The 16,459-nt window shown below is 36.1% G+C and overlaps 1 protein-coding gene across 1 annotated transcript; it reads right to left on the reverse strand.

Moving 5' to 3' along the window:
* Nucleotides 1-1,326: 1,326 nt before the first annotated feature.
* On the reverse strand, nucleotides 1,327-16,459 carry LOC142345047 (uncharacterized). Its single transcript, XM_075397130.1, has 4 exons — nucleotides 16,396-16,459; nucleotides 2,767-2,862; nucleotides 2,064-2,335; nucleotides 1,327-1,572 (listed from the first exon to the last, which is right to left on the reverse strand). Exons 1-4 carry the CDS (start codon nucleotides 16,457-16,459, stop codon nucleotides 1,327-1,329), a joined length of 678 nt encoding a protein of 225 aa, XP_075253245.1.

A 16,459-nucleotide genomic window follows, 5' to 3' on the forward strand; every position in this document is an offset into this window, starting at 1 on the left:
TTTGAGTAGGGAGTAGTTTAATAAGTTAGCTTATGATGGATCTTTTTTGTATGTGCCCCCCCCCCCAGGTTAGTGGGTGTATTTTATTTGAACGCACCAAACTCACATGTCATTTTTTCACAATAACGAATTAATATGCAATGGCAAGTGCTCTGTAAGTGGGGGAGCATAACGTGCTGAGGGGGCACAAACGGAAAAAATCCCTTGTGGTATATCAAGCTAAAAAAGTTGCTAGCTCAACGGAGCCTTGGTGCAACGATAGCCTGGCAGTGGTTCTGGGGATAGTAGGTTCGATTCCTCTAAGCTCTACCTTAATCTAGAATTGAGATTATTGACAGACCGTCGTCGGAACGAAGCATGAGGCATGAAAAGACTGTGTCCTCGACTTTGACTGGAACTATAACAAGCGGCCTCGAATATGGCTAGACAATTAAACGTTTCCTTGATTTTTGCAGGACAAAAAAAATTGTGTCCTGGAAGTTGGCTGGAAAAGAAAATGTGTCTTGGAAATGGTCTTTACAAAAAAAGTAACCAGGAATTACGCTCTCAACCGTAGCAAAAGTCGGTTAGCAATAAGTTGTAGCAATAAATTGAGCCAAATTCTTTTCATATACAAAATGGAGTCAAACTAAAAATTTTCTTCAAGATTTGGGTTCGATCTTGTGACCAACTCCAACCGTACCTAATGGTTAACCAATTGCGCTATATGTCCTTTATTTAAAAGAAGTTAAAAACTATTCTTAGTTTGACTACGGTTGCCAGTGTAATTCCTGGTTGCGTTTTATTGTAAAGCCCAATTCAAGGATGGACCGTTTTTAACTTCTTTTAACTAAAGGACATATAGCGCAATTGGTTAACCACTGGGTACGGTTGGAGGTGGTCACAAGATCGAACTAAACTGTTGAAAGAAATTTTCAGTTTGACTCCTTTTGTATATGAAAAGAATTTGGTTCGACTTATTAATAGAAATAGCCTCGACTTTAACTAGGGCCCTTGACCGTGTATTTTAATTCATTATTTACACCCTACCTAGAATTAATAGGTCTTTTCATAAATCGAGGTCTAGACTAGGGTTATTTTGGGTTTTCCCATTATAGCCCCCCCATGAAATTATAGCTTCCATTATGGTATAATTACCATGATTGGGGGGGGGGGGCTATAGGTTATCTGACCACTAAGATGGGGGGCTACAACGAGAAAAACCCAAATCCTTTAGCAGTATATGGAGTTAGCTAAATACCACAGTTGGGTTGTTACAAGACAAACACGAGAAAAATAAATTAGCGTTATCTCTTCCGCTAATATTAATAAAATCTAAGCGCCAATCTATTTGCCCATTGATTTGCTCTCTTCCCTTTTCAAAAAGCTCGAAATTATTCCCTGGAGAGCAGCGTCAACATCCGTGGAATTGGTCTTCTGTTTTGACTGTCCACACCCTCCGCGAGCCTTAACGAATATCCCTTTGCTCCTGTTTATTTTGGCCACTTTTTTGTTCCTTTTTGCCTCTTCGAGTAGTTTGTTAATTGTGTTCACGGGTGGTAGGGACAATTTGTCAGAGGCCGCTTTTGTCTTCTGCAATTGACATCATTTAGCGGTTATTTTGTGACATTTCATCCAATGCCAAGATACCCAATCCCCAGAATCCGCAGTGTCAAAAAGCCAAAAAAAAGGAATTCAAAAAATTCAATAGTTAATTTAACTCATCTCTCTGAATTTCCGCTCAAAGCCTCGCTAGATATATCATTTTTCATTGTGATAATTTAGCTTCAACCAAACAAAATTTATTGCTCTTTTCGTTTACAGCAAAGATGCATAAAATCATAATTTGCGTTATTAAATTGAGTCCCGCTGAGCATATATAAATCCCACAATAAGTGAAAAACCCTCAATTCAGTGCTAATTTTCAACTAAGGAAAAAAAAAACGAAACATGACTTGGTTGAATGTTTTGCAATTTTATGATCATCAAGTCATCTCAGCTCAGCGAATAACAGATTTATTAAAAGACATTTAAAGAACTCTCAAAAACTTCCCTCATTAGATAAATGAATTCACTATATGTACCTTATATTGAGCGTCATTTCCTTCGTTAACCAACTCATGTCCTTCAGCCTTTTCATTTGAATCCTCAGATGACACGACTTTGACCCCGTGAGAGTTGAAAGTTGTCATGACGACACTGATCTGGTCAGTCCTTTTCTCCTTCAGATCTCTCCAGTCATTACTCGTGATTCTATCCATCTGGTCAGAGAGGTATTTGAACTTTTCAGCGTTTTCCATGCTCTGTGCCATTCTATGCTCCCGCATTAGCTCACTGTACATTGTCCATAACTGCCCTGAACAGAAAATAATATCATATAAATTAAATTTTTCAGATTTCCAGCTATAAATACAATTGGAGTTGAAACAAATGAAAGGTTTAAAACATTTATAACTATAATTTTATCCCGTAAACTTGAAAAAATCGTGCTCTTATTCGGTGCAAATCGCCATTGCATCACAACATTGACAAGCTATTTCAGTGCTGAATCAGAAATAACAACCGAAGCAGTACTGTCATAGATCAGAAAGTCCCTCTTTTCCAAAATTTTTTAAATGACTGTGTGAGTATGCTTTTTGGTTTTTTTTGCAATTATAATAGAGTTTGTAACCAAATACTATGAGGCATCAGTCATTAATTTAATTTATTTTTAAACCCCTCCCCCATTTATTGGGGGAGTTGCCCAGGATGAGGTGTGCGACCCAAGCCAGCCCTGATTAGACCGACTTGAGTCGCGCACACTGGGGGAAAGCGCGACCACTCGACAGAGTCTGGCATCGCTGTCTACGGTCTGGATAGTCTGATTAATACCCCATCCAGAGTCTGCACGGTCAGATCAGGGCACTACTTACGGTCTGGACAGTCTGATCAGAGCCCCACCCAGAGTATGGATAATCTGATCAGAACGTAGTCTAGGGTCTGGATAATTTTGTGGTATTGTCTGGATAGTCTGAACAGACCTCTTTCCAGAGTTTGTACGGTCTGATCAGAAACCTTTCCCGAGTCTGGAAAGTCTGATCAGAACCAAAAGTTCCAGCAGAAAAAGTGGCCAGTCCTCCGAAAAAAAAGAAGATTTAGTTAAACCACCTGGGACTGTCTTTTGAAGAGCACTTCTCAATTTTTCTTGATGAATATCAAAGACCACGCCAAAGACAAAGTTTTGATAATTGTTGTTGAGCTGAAGACATTTTTTGTTTCAAACTAATATTTTTTTACTGAAAAACTCATAAACCATATCCATTAAATGACGTAGATATTTCTGAAAAAAATATATTATACCAATGATCACTGCTACTTAAAGTTGAAAGTGTCAGTCATGGTACCACCAATGCGCAACCGAAGTAGGACTGGCACACCAGTGCGCGACTCAAGTCGGTCTGGTAGCCCCAGTGCACGCCTCAAGTCGGTCTGACACCCCCAGTGCGCGACTCAAGTTTGTTTGATCAGAGCCAATTTTGGTCTGGATCGGCTGATCAGAGCCTATTCTGGTCAGGATAGTCTGATCAGAACTGGCTTGGGTCGCGAACCTCATCCTGGGTGACTGCTCGACACTTTTTTAGGGGAACATGAGGCGTATGTGGCCGCTAGATGTTTTTATGTAGAGAAATATTAGTTGTATTGTTGAAAACCTTTAAAATAGCTGATTGTCCTCTATTATATATAGTTGAAACGCTCCAATGATACCACTTTTATTTGACTTCAGAAAATATAAAAGAAGCCTATCGGCCGCAGCATACGTCTTAATAAGTCATAAACACACACGCCCATAAACACACACACACACACATGCATGCATATATGTGTTTGTGTGTATGTGCGCGCACGCGCGCGTGTGTGTAAGTTTCTGGGAGTGTATTTGACAGGCATTTTTTTGACAGGTGACTAGGAAATATATTTTGTCAAAACCTTTTTGCATTTGAAAAACGGGGAGCTGCAGATAGCAGTATTCGGACAACCTCTCATCATGAAGTTTTTCGCCAAGAGCGAAGTAGTTGTTTATTGAGAGCAAAACGAATTAAGTTTGCAGTTTTTGGATTGAATCGCTTCTGAGAATTAAAATTTTTTTGGGGACAAAAAAATCTTCAATGTTTTGCAACAATTTTTTCACCAAACAACATTAAGCGAAATCGAAACTTGCTCATTCTAAAATAAACAAAATGGAGCTGCAAAGACTTGTGGTTGATATAACATAAAACTACTGGCATTAACTCTTTTTGATTTCATATAAAATTTTTGAAGCATTATTTGTTCCTGACAATAATTGCCCCTAGCAAAAAATGCATCAAATAGCAAATTGCTCCTGTTGATTTTTTAAATTGAGATTATGCAATAAAGTTGCTATTAACAAAAGTTAAAAAATGAAGTTTGAGAAAAATTAGGAACAAACAAAATTGGCTGATTCCAGAAAACTTTATCCATTGAAATAAGATTGGTTGGGAAATCGTTCAATTACGATAAAGTGCGCAAAAATAATACATAATTAATACATTGGGCTAGAATTATTGTTAGAGTTGAAACAATTTTGTGATCAAAAAGGTTCTCAAAAACTTATAACTTGAAAAGATCAACGCAAATCATGTAGTGCTGTCAATTAATTCGACAAACAGGAAACATTTTAGACATTGAGATCAAATCAGACACAAGGGCCCAATTCTTTTGATTTAAAAACCCTTAAATGCTTCTATTTGGTCACAAATAATCATGAACTATCACGACTGAACAAAAGCTTCTCTGAAAATGCACTAATATGCACTAATATTGCTAAAGTGTGAATGAAAACCTGTTTTCCTTCTAGATAAGCAGTCGTTGGAGAACCAATAACACCCCTGTTGCACCAACCACACTAATTATAAATTATCGAGTTTACAAACTTTTATTTTATTTCCTTTTCAAGTATATTAAGTCCACAAGTCCTCAATTAAAAGAATTTGAGTGATTTTGCGACGAACTATGCCACTGTTATGGTTGAGTTTTTGGTGTGTTTGTGTGGGTTTGTGTGTGTGTGTGCGTGAATATGTGTGAGTGCGACTGTATGTATGTTTCTGGGAGTGTATTTGACAGCATTTCTTTTTTGACAGGTGGTTAGGAAATACATTTTTTTCTATCATTTTCGCTTTTAAGAAATTTGGGAGGCTCGGTAAATGGGAAGTTCGCATAATATTCAGACATCATCTCATCAAAAAATTGTTCTCTACGAGAGATGTAGTTGATTCTGAAAACCGAGCAAAATAATTATTCAATTTAAAGATTGATTCACTTTGGAGTGCGAAGTTTTTTTTACCGCTAAGATATCTTATGTAGTGCTTTGCAATAGTTTTTTAACAAAAAAACACTAAACACAACCAAATTTGCTAAAATTTCTGAAAACAAAACAAAAACATAATTGCAGTTTTTGGATTGATTTTCTTGTGAGAGCTAACTTTTTATTCATAGAGACAAAAATCATAGAGAATCTTCAAAATTTTGCAATAGTTTTTTCACAAAAAAAACAATAAACAAAAGCAAAACTTGATCAAATTTTGTATTGTAAAACACAAAAATGGGGTTGCAAAGACATGTGGCTAATATAATATAATATTACAAGCTTGAACTACTTCTGATATCGTAAAAAAGGTAAACAAATTTTTTTGAAATATTATTTGTTCATGACAATAATTGCCCCTAACAAAAAATTCATCAAATAGCAAACAGCTCCTGATGATTCTTTATTAATTTAGAATATGATATAATGTTGCAATTAACGAAAGTTACAGAAACGAAGTTTGAGAAAAATTAGAGAGCTGTGGCTGTTATGTTATATGAGTACTAGCGTGAAATGTTTTGATTTCATAGAAAAACTAACAACAATATTTTGAAAAATTTTTACTTGTTGATAATAATAAAAGCTCTAAACAATATGTCACCAAAAAATAAATTGCTCCTGATAATCCTTTTTTACTTCAGAATACGCAATAAAGTTGCAATTAACGAAAGCTGCAACAAGATGTGTGAGAAAAAGTTAAGAATAAGCAAACTTGGCTTTTTCAGATCATTTTTAAATTGAAATAAGATTAGTTGTGAAATACTTTGGATTAAAAAAAAACTGCTCAAAAAAGTGAGCTGATTAGTTGGACTAACCCAAATGATTATTATAACTGAAAACTTATAATGTGAAAACGTCAACGAAAATCAGAAAGCGCTTTCAATTAATTTAACATACCTGAAAAACACAATGCAACCCAAACTGATTCAAAATTTTAAAAATTTAATGTAAATCAGAATCTAAAAAGTGATTGGGGAATCTTCAAACTGCATGCAACATCGTTTTTGTTATTGTTTCCCCATCATATGTCTTCAAACCCTCAATAACTAAAATTTTGCCGTTTACACAATTTGAGTTTGATACAAACAGATACTACATTTGAAAACTCCATGAAAAAGAAAAAAACTTGAATAATTGTAGCGAATGCTATTGCCAAACTGATTCATCAGAGAAGACCATGCAGTTGACTAATTTTACCACCCAAATAATATGGAACAGTGTTTTTCTGCTGGATAAAATTTTTCTAAGAAACATAACTCCTATTTAATCCAGTTTTGATATGTCTATGAACCGTTAGATATGCAGTAGAAGGATTTGTTTACGCGAATGTATAGATCAATGCTTTATGAAATTGTTTTTGGAGCTAATTTTGAATTTAAATTTTATTTTGAAATTAATGAACCGCTAAAAAAATTGGTCACTGAGAATGTCTGACAAGCTTCATTGAAAAGCTTATTGTATCCAATTATGAAAAGCTTATATTATCCAATAAATTTCCGCCCCGAAAAAGGCAAATCAATCGTTAATTATTATGCTCAGTTGGATTGCGCAAGAATGATTCAGCGAAGAAAAAATTTTGATTAAGATTTTTGACATCGAGATAAAATCAGACACAAGGAGCTCAGTTCTTTTTATCAAAAAATCCCATAAATGCTCTCATTTTGTCAAAAATAGTCATGAAAAATTACGATAAACTAAAAAATTGTCAGAAAACAAATGTAAGATGTGCTAAAACTGTCAAAGTTTTGAATAGGAAACCTGTTGTCCCGCAAAATAAGTAGTAATTGGAAAACGAATAACACTCCTGATGCACCAAAAGCACTAATTTTTAACTATCTAGTTTAAAAGTATTTACTACTTTTCTTTTTCAAGTAAGTCTACATCTTTAGCAATTAAATGAATTCGACTGATCTTGCAACAAACCATGCCTGAGTTATGAGTAATATTATCCAAAAATTGAACAGATGAATTTGTCCCAAATAATTTAGCGAATCTTCGCGACTAGTGATGATGACCAGTTCTTGAAACCTCTTGTTGCCACAGATTAACATTATTTGTGAAAAAATATCCCAGCTTTGATTCCAAAAATGGATCAAGAAAGTTGAAAACAGTCAAATTTTCGACAAATCCATTTATTTTGATATTTAACGCTCGATCGCTCCGCCGTTAAATCCGACTCGGTTTTTGATGGAGAAGTGCGTTTGCATTTTTCCGGTGGTTGCGTTAATTTGTTGTGGTTGTCTGTTTTATTTTTGGTTGCGAGGGTGGTATGTCAATGATTTGATCCACAGTTGTTGTTGCTGTCTCTTCAGCAGTGATTTGCGGGACGGGTTTCTGTTTTTTTGGCGGGTTTTGTGGGTATTTTCAATCGTAATGCGCAAGCCACAAGATTATTTTGATGACGCGTCACTCTCATCAGCAGCTCTTCTTTGATGATTAGTATTGGTCCCCTTCAAGTTCCCTTCCTGTATTCTTGTCGGGTTTAGTTATTTTTCTCTTCAGTGGTTTTTCTGGTTGTTGTCACCGGTCTCGCGGTTTTGCGTTTTCTGTCAGACCCGAGTTCCGCTCTTCGTTAGTCAATTATTTTGCTAGATCAGTGTTGCGGATTTGCCATTCTGGTTTTCTTTGATAATTTTTTGGTGACGTATGTTCATCCGTCTCTATCACTATCGGACTGTCGGTTTAAACATTGTAAAGGCCGTTTAAAATCTTCTTTGATATTTTTGGCCATTATTTCTGTGTAGGGCAAATGCGCTTCTATTATTGGTCAGATTGATTCCTTTTTCCTTCGGTAATCAAATCAAACTATTTGACTGTCTCAAGATCTAAACATTTATTTAGAATCACTTTGTTAGACACAAGTTGCTTGGGATCAGGAGTTGTATTTATATTACTGAGCGTAGTGTTTGGTTTTCGACCAAATTGAGCTTCGAAAAGCGAGATTTTGATGTTTTGTCTGCATATTATAAGCTGGTATTTTATTGAGTTAATTGAACTTACATTAAAGTTATTTTAAAGTGCTGACATAATGCAAATTTGGCAGCTTTGTATTTTCTGTAAAAGCCTCTCAACTAGACCTAATGCTTCATGGTTGCGATTTCCTGCCGCGATTAAATCGAATTTTTTAAGCTTACAAATTGTTTGTGTTCGCCTTCCAGTTTGACAGAGTGCTTCATCCGATATTTTCGTGCGTGGTAAATCAAGTGAAAGAATTTAGTTTTGCAGAAAGTTGTTAGCATTCGCTTTTTCAAACGCCTGCACTGTTGGAAGCTTAGAGGGTCTATCGATATGCGAGAAATATAAAACAGTTCTTGGTCTGTTTCGTTAAATGTTGGTCCAATCTTGGTTTCAATGGATTCTATTTTTCGAAGGCGCAATGGTTTTGAAATTTTTACTTATCTTTATTGTATATCTCTGTTCAAATACGGCCATCAGTCGTGTACCGCGATATCTATCATACGACAGTGTCCAAGATGTGCGCAGTAGATGGCCACTATATAAGGTTCCGTGATAAAACTTGGGATCGCAATGCTATCATCCACACTCTCTCATCCTGATTTAACATTCTGCTTTCCGCCAGAAGCTGTGAGTTTAAGGTGAAAGGTGGTGGCATTTTCCTTGTTGTCTGCTAAAATAAAGTCTCTCAGTACCTACGGCGTCCTTAGACGTTAGACTGGCTGGGAGAGTCCTGGACAAAATATCAAAAACGAAACGTTGATTTCGTCAATATAGAGGTTTTTCTTTGTAAGCGTGCTGATCGCGGAACCCGTTCCACATGTAGCTGGTGTTTATTTGGTGGAGATAACATGCGGAGCGGATGAACTTGCTGGACTTGATCGTCTGATTTGATTTGAAGTGTCTCCATCCGAGCTCGACAATGTTAACACTGAAGAGAATCGACTGATTAGTTTTATATTGTGGTATTTAAATCCGACTGTTTCGTGTTTGTAGAGAAAGCTAATTTCTAATAAGTGCATTGTCAGTTCTTTTTTTGATTAGAATGTTTCGCAGTACTAAATGCGTCTTTTTTACTGCTTACAAATTTAGTTAGATTTTGCGCTGCGACATCCACATTTTCGATGGATTCATTTTTTATTTCTAATTTGTCCTCCAAACTTACTTGATTTTGCAGCGGAAGTCACGATGCTTAATTCACTCAACGAATTGAGTTGTGCACATCTTTCGATTGATTCGATATTCGATACAATGAAACGTAGAAGTAATTACGGCAGTTTTGTTGCGGTTGATGTGAAATTTAGTCAGCTACGTCCACCTTTGAGACATCTTTGAAATGGTCTTCAGTATTGATAGTAATTAAAATGTCCGTTTACCCACACTTCTCTATGAAATCTAGTTCGTTTATTCTGCATCTTTCTTCTACTTTGTTCAGCATTCGCAGCGCAAACGCAACAGTCCGCTAGCCCTCATGAGTCAGCTGATCTCGAACTGCACCTAGACATGACATTGAATGGAAGCATCACATTACAAGCGTGTGTTCAATTCCGGGTTGAAATATTCATCCTCGGTAGTTTAAGCTATCTTGTGTTTAAATTCTTGGAAGTTAAACTCATGAATTGTTGTCCAGAGAAACTTGGTATCCCTCTTGAGAAGTGGTAGAAATGGGCTCATTTAAGTGATATTGGTCATAAAAAAATTTGGCTGTTCTATGGTGCCTAGAAACAATCAAAATTTTTTCAAATTCGACGCTGATTTTAGCATTTGAATTACCTCTGTTTTGTTTGCTAGTGGTCTGGTGTTTGTGTACAGGGATGGCCTAAATACTCCGCCCCTGATCTCTCGAAATGACATTTTCCCTAGTTCAAATAGAGTTTTTCTTGTGATTCGCATTTGCATTTAATAATAACAATAATAACCATAATGAATTCAACCAAACATGGTTACAACCAACTTGGTAGTCCCCAGATTAGGAGAGAAATCAAGTTTCAGTAATTAAAATTTCTCGAAAACTTTACATCCTGAAGGGTAACTTTTATATTTGAATCTTTTCACTGCCTCCCCTTCCAAAAAGTTCTTCACTTTTCTTCGAAACTGACATGGACTTTTGTGTGGAGAATAGTTAAAAAAACTGTTAAGTTGAGACAAAGAATTATTGAATCGGGCCTCTCTATTAAAGTAATTATCTTCAGACCGTTTCCGAAATGTTTTTCTGGCTTCTATAAAATTTTTTTCACTTGATCTGGTCTTTTGACAACCAAAAGTTATTGACCAGCGGTCTGAGGCATTCATAGAAGTTAAGCCCACTAAAATCTTGTTAAGCAGAATTAGGTCATTAAGAAATAGAAAATATCTGACTGGCAACAGGCGATTTCGAATTAGGCTCTCAACGTATTCTTTGTCAACCAAAACTGAACGGTAAGTTTTCCATTTTAAACAAGATCTTTGCAGTCTTTCCAAACGTTGAAGATACTGTGGTCCAGACATTTGACGCACAAAAGACCGCAGAGATTATATATGTTTTCACCAATGTGCACTTGACAGTTTCTTATGTGGTGCGGGGTACAACTCTTCTTAAATGATTCAGTTTTTGAAATCTTTTCTTTATGGTTAATTCGAGGTGACAATTCCAAGACATGCAGGACGTAAAAACTAAACTGAGGTCTTTAATTTGTTTTTTTGTTTTTGATGACAATGCCTTTTGCAAATAACTTTGTAGACGAATCATATGTATTTTCGTATGAAAACTCGAGAAGGCTGAATTTGTCAAAACTGAAATTTAGTTTTTTTGAACCAGACCATTCGATAGCTCTATTTATATCAAATAGAAGATCTTCACGTTCTGAAATTTGTCCTTTTAATTTCGTATCATCGGCATAAAGGAATTTTTTATTAAAAAGTTGATCAGGTAGGTCAATTATAAACACGGAGAACAAGATCACAGCAAATTGTGATCCCTGGGGACCCCCGCTTGAAATTTTTGAGAAAATTAAGTGATTGTCTGCAAATTTTATTCTCTGCTGCCGATTAAATAGATTTGAAGCAACAAAAATTTCAAAAACTTTTCATCAAATCCAAATTAAGCTTTTGGAGAACAATATTAAAATTAATCGAATCAAAAGCTTTAACATTGTCCAAGTAAACTGTTATTGGGGATGAATTATCCTCTAAAGCTTGATATAAGTTATCACAATATAGTAACAATTGGGTTACTGTTGAATGCTTTTGCCAAAAACCATGTTGCGCAGTGCAAAGCTTCCTGTCGACTGTTTTCTTATATTGTTTGTATCAAAAAAATATTCTTTCAAAAACTATAGAAATTGCACAGAGCTTTGCAATTGGTCTGTAATTTTTAATTTCAATTTTACTATCATCTTTGTAATGAGAACGCACGTGTATATTTTCCCAGACTTTAGGAAATTGACAAGCGTTAATAATGCAGCTAAATATATATAAGGTACTATTTATAACGTACGGCGCAGAGGCTTTTAGGAGTGATGGTGTTATTTGATCATAAGAGTTGGCACCAGATTTAATTTGTGATATTTTTTCTAGCACTTCTTTTGCGTTGATGTTGATATCGTCTAGAAAAATTTCTGGTTGAGCTATTTCAGGAATAATAATCTCACAATTTTCTTCGATAAAAACTGAAGATAAATGCTCGTTGAAACTTTCCGGAATTTGCTGAGAACCCTTTATATCTTGGCCTGTATATTTCATTTTCTCGAGGAAGGTTTGTTCTTGGTTTAGTTTTCGCAAAATTTTGTATGCAACATTGTTCGTTGAAATACAGAAACCCTCGACAAATTTTTGTTTGTCCTTAAGCAAGGATAAATTCAATACCATCTCTAATTTTCTAATTTTCTCTGATCTTTGTTTGTTTTCCTTAGCGTCTTCAACTTGTTTTCTATGTGTACACTACGGGAAGACATGTAAGATGGTGCATCCAGCCGGCGTTTTGTTATATGAGTTGTTGATTCTTTGCAAGCATTGTAAAGACTCTGATAAAAACAACGAAGCAAGTCATTGGGACACCCGTTTGACATGTGGGGATTTCAAAATAAGAGATGAATAAATTTCAATCAGCCTTGTTGATGTTGAGTTTCTGGAAGAGAGGCTTTTGCTCTCTTCTTGTGGGTCTGATAGAAATTTCTGCTATGGTTAATTTGTGATCTGAGAAGGAATTAGACTCAACTGCTAGGTTACATTGCTCCAGATTATTGCATAGAAAGATGTTTGGACAAAAACTGGAGTTGAGGATTGAGCAGAGGTTCCGAGCATTTACTTCTTCTAGGAAATTTTTTCAAATTCTTACTACTAGAAAGTGTATTTCATTCAGTATGTGTAAAATTTACATCACCATTCACAATTATTAATTTTTTCCGAGTACCGAAGTCGAAAAGCGACTCCAATTTAAATATTACTATGATTATTGAACTTCGTAAATCAGTATCATAAACCCGGTATTTGCTGTTTTATGGAGAGATTTACAAGTTGATGATGATTATTACAAGGTTGTTTAGGAAACAAACAGGGCATGACAAAAAATCAAAGTTTGTTTCAAATTCTGTCGCTTGAATGGAACAAAGAGTCAGATTTTCAGCAATAAGAGTACCACCGTGAGTTCCAACTTTTCTATTATTTCCTCACTGCACAAAAATTGCCTATTTAGGGAAATTTTTGAATTTCTTATTTCATCTGTAAGCCATATTTCTGTTAAGCAAAGTATGTCACAATCACGTTCCTTCAGTAAAATATCAAGATTCATTCTGCGATCAATTGTTAAAATTGACCGGCAGTTCAATAACCAGTTCAATCTTCAGTACTTGTTTTTCCTCTAGTGATGAACTAGAAATTGTCTGATGACCTATCTTCTGACATATTTCTTTTTCTGAGAGAGTTATGTCTACGATCTGGTTTTCGACAAACAGCGCTCCTGGTCCAATTTTGAATTCTGATCTGTTGATGTTCAGTTTTTGAGCAAATTTGAAACGAGAGTCAAGTAACTTCTGTTCTTTCTCCCAATCATTTTTGGATAAGAAAGCTTTCACGAAAATTTTTTGAGCCTTCAATTTTTGATTCCATATCAGGAGCAGTTGATTGTTCAACGGATTAGGCAACTTAACTACAATTGGGCGTGTTCTTTGTGCTGCTTCGTCAAACTTCCCCAGCCGGAAAACATGATTTTGTCAATTCCACAAGACTGTGCAATCTCTTCTTCATTTTCTTGTTGTAGCTGATCCCTCCACGAAAGTAGTTGTTTCCGTACTTGGGTTTCTCATCAACTCCAAAAAGAATCAATTTATTTTGGTTTTCACTTTTTGAATTTGATTTTTGTCACCTGGTGTCTTTGAAGAGAGCTGTTTTTCTGTTTCGGAAAATTTCGAATTCATATTTGTGTGAGCATGTCTTATGCAATCAAGAATTTCAGTTTTGAAAAATTCCATTTCAGATTTCAAGTTGCTTTTCATATCCTTATTTTTTGAAATAATTCATCTTTAATGTTTGACTGATCTTGGGGAATCACGACTTGATTTCAACAACGTCAACATGCCCAAAATCATCCATTAATGTTCCCCAGTGTTCTAAAAATTTTCCTCTGACAGGTCCGTGCAATTAACATGGAACCATTTGGGACACTTTAAGCATTGTATGGTAAAGGTTGTACAATTGTTGCTATGAATATCGCATCGAAAATCTTCACAAGACGCTTCTTTTATTTTAGAGCCTTTTTTGAGAGAAATGATATTTTTTAAACTGCCCAGTGGCACCTCACGGAACCGGGGGACAGCTTGAAACAATAATTTGTTAGGGATGCCCCAATGCTACAAAACATTTTGGGGGGACTTTTCTTCTTTTTAAATTCAACAAAACAACCAAATAAAAGGAACGATCTCTAACCGCATATATTGAGTCCTTTTTCTAGCTTCAGAGTGTTTTTCCACCCCAAAAAACATTCAGGGCGCAAAAAAATAAAGCTTTCTCTTTCTGGAATTTTTGATACTTCTTCGATATATTAAATCTTTTCTTAACGCTTTTCTTTAGTAAGGCAAAGCTAGCGCACGGGGATCAGCGTTATCGTCTGTGAATGTGATTACTGCGAGCGATTTTTTCTCCGATCGTTTGCGTTTGCACAATGACACGTCATATCTATTACAATATTAACATGTAATATTGAGAAATCGATTCGGCAATCAAATAGCAATGAGCAATTAGTGTTTCCAGTTGTTATATGCATAAAATTTGGCTCAATGTCATTTTCGATTTCGGTTGATATCGGTACAATGTAGTTTTTGTTCCTTAAGAACTGTAATTCGATTTTTTTTCAATTAGATACGCAACGTTATTCAAATTTGTGTCAATTTGCGTTTCGTTTTCAACAATTTTAATTCATTCCTGTTTTAATTTAACCTTTTTTGGCACAACTTAGCAAAGTGGTTCTGTAGGCCGCAACGGTTACACTTCTCGGGCACAGCGGCACGTGATTGTTGGTGGTTGGTTGTCTAATTTTGTCCACAATTTCCACGTCTCCATGTTAACTGCACTAATTAGAGTTCTTTCAGTCTCTGCCTTGTCGCGTATTAGTTCTCTTTGCATACCGTTGTCTGAAATATTTCTTCTGAAGATGTCCCCAGTTATTTCGATTATTCCATCCCAATTCTGCGCAAATCCTTTGAGAGCACTGAATGCTCCACTGTATCGCCTCTTTTGTTTTCGAGAAAAAAACAGAACGATCAAAAGTGATGTTTCTAAGACGGATGAAGGATTGCTCAAATTTATTCCACGGTTTTGTGATTATTAAATTGTTTATATCATCGTGGGATATTTTTTGTCTGAGATTACTTCTTCGTTCTGTTCCGATGCTCAAATAGAGGAGGGAAACAATATTTTGATGACACATGGACATTCTCCACATATTAATCCAATGTCTGATATTTTGAGACAATTGGGGTTCCATTGCATCTTCAATTGACTATTGCCTATTTTTCTGTCTCGTTCGTAGTTGTTCTCTTCTTTTGGGTCCTTTCATTTGATTTTCGGTGAAAATTCTTCAGCTGCAGGATTATCCCCTAATAATTGACCAAGGACAACGTATTCTCATGCGAGAATTCCAAGCTTGAGTTTCTTTTTCTTTTCTCTCATCTGGCTGGAGGATAAGTGACAGAGCGTTCCCAAAAGGGGGCTTGATTGAGATTATTAAAGGTGAAAACACTCTTTCGAAAGTCAATTCAATTCGTCATCACATATAAGCTCCAGATTCAGTAGACGACGTATAAGCATTGGTACGATCAAAGCCACAAGTGGTTTTTTAGAGTGCAATTTTTGACGCTCAATTGGCCGGTATTTTGTCTGATAACGAATCAGTTCATTGCCAGTCACCATTTTGTACCAATGAATCCAAAGAACCCGAAAATATAAAGCCGAAACATGTCTTATTTGATAGGTTTTATTATTAGACTTAATGAAATTATGTTATTTGCACTCTTCCGGAATTTAAACGTAAATTGGAACGATTTCTATGCAAGTTTTGTTCAAATAAATCCACATTCAAATACTCGATTCTGATTGCATAATATTCTCTCGCTTTAAATCTGTTTACTTAGTAACATCCTTCGGCCCAGAGGAAGTTGTTAGGAAAAGCGGAACTAATTTTACAAGCGGGCGGACGAGCGATCAGGCGGAGGTGCGCAATACGGCAGAACGTGCGACGCTGTCTGAACCGTAACGGAGTTCAGTGAACCGAGCAGTAGGGTAGTATCCACTAGGATTGGTCTCCTCAACTACCCAAACCAAGTCACCAGTCTTTAGGTGTTGTTCGGCAGGCGTTCGTCACTTAGAACGTCGGTTCAGTGTCGGGACGAACTCTTTGACTCAAAAACAGCAAATAGCACTAGCGTAAGACTCATCTACGCCAATGATGAAAGGAAGACTACTTGCTTGGTTATAGAGGAGAAAATGATTAGGTGTTAATGTGCCTAGGTTAGACGGGTCGGCGCTTACAGGCGTTAACGGACGTGAATTAAGAGCATGTTCGACCAGAAAAAAAGTGTTCCAACAACGTGTTCCAACAATTGTGTAAACTACGCACTTGAACCTACGTGCTAGCTTCTCCCAGATGCCACCTTGGTCTGGCGCACTGGGTGGGTTGATCTTCCATTTCAT

The sequence above is a fragment of the Convolutriloba macropyga genome, chromosome 8 (genome assembly GCF_964194025.1).
Source record: "Convolutriloba macropyga chromosome 8, txConMacr16.3, whole genome shotgun sequence".
In the NCBI taxonomy this organism is placed as follows: Eukaryota; Metazoa; Xenacoelomorpha; order Acoela; family Convolutidae; genus Convolutriloba; species Convolutriloba macropyga.

Bases quoted from the DNA above. Each gene is read 5' to 3' on its own strand.
- LOC142345047 (XM_075397130.1), bottom strand. From the start codon at position 16,459: ATGAAATGGAAGATCAACCCACCCAGTGCGCCAGACCAAGGTGGCATC. The intron at 2,336-2,766 runs GTCGGTCTAATC...TTTTCTGTTCAG, and splicing joins CCCCAGTGTGCGCGACTCAA to GGCAGTTATGGACAATGTAC. The intron at 1,573-2,063 runs GTACATATAGTG...TGTCAATTGCAG, and splicing joins GAAATGACGCTCAATATAAG to AAGACAAAAGCGGCCTCTGA.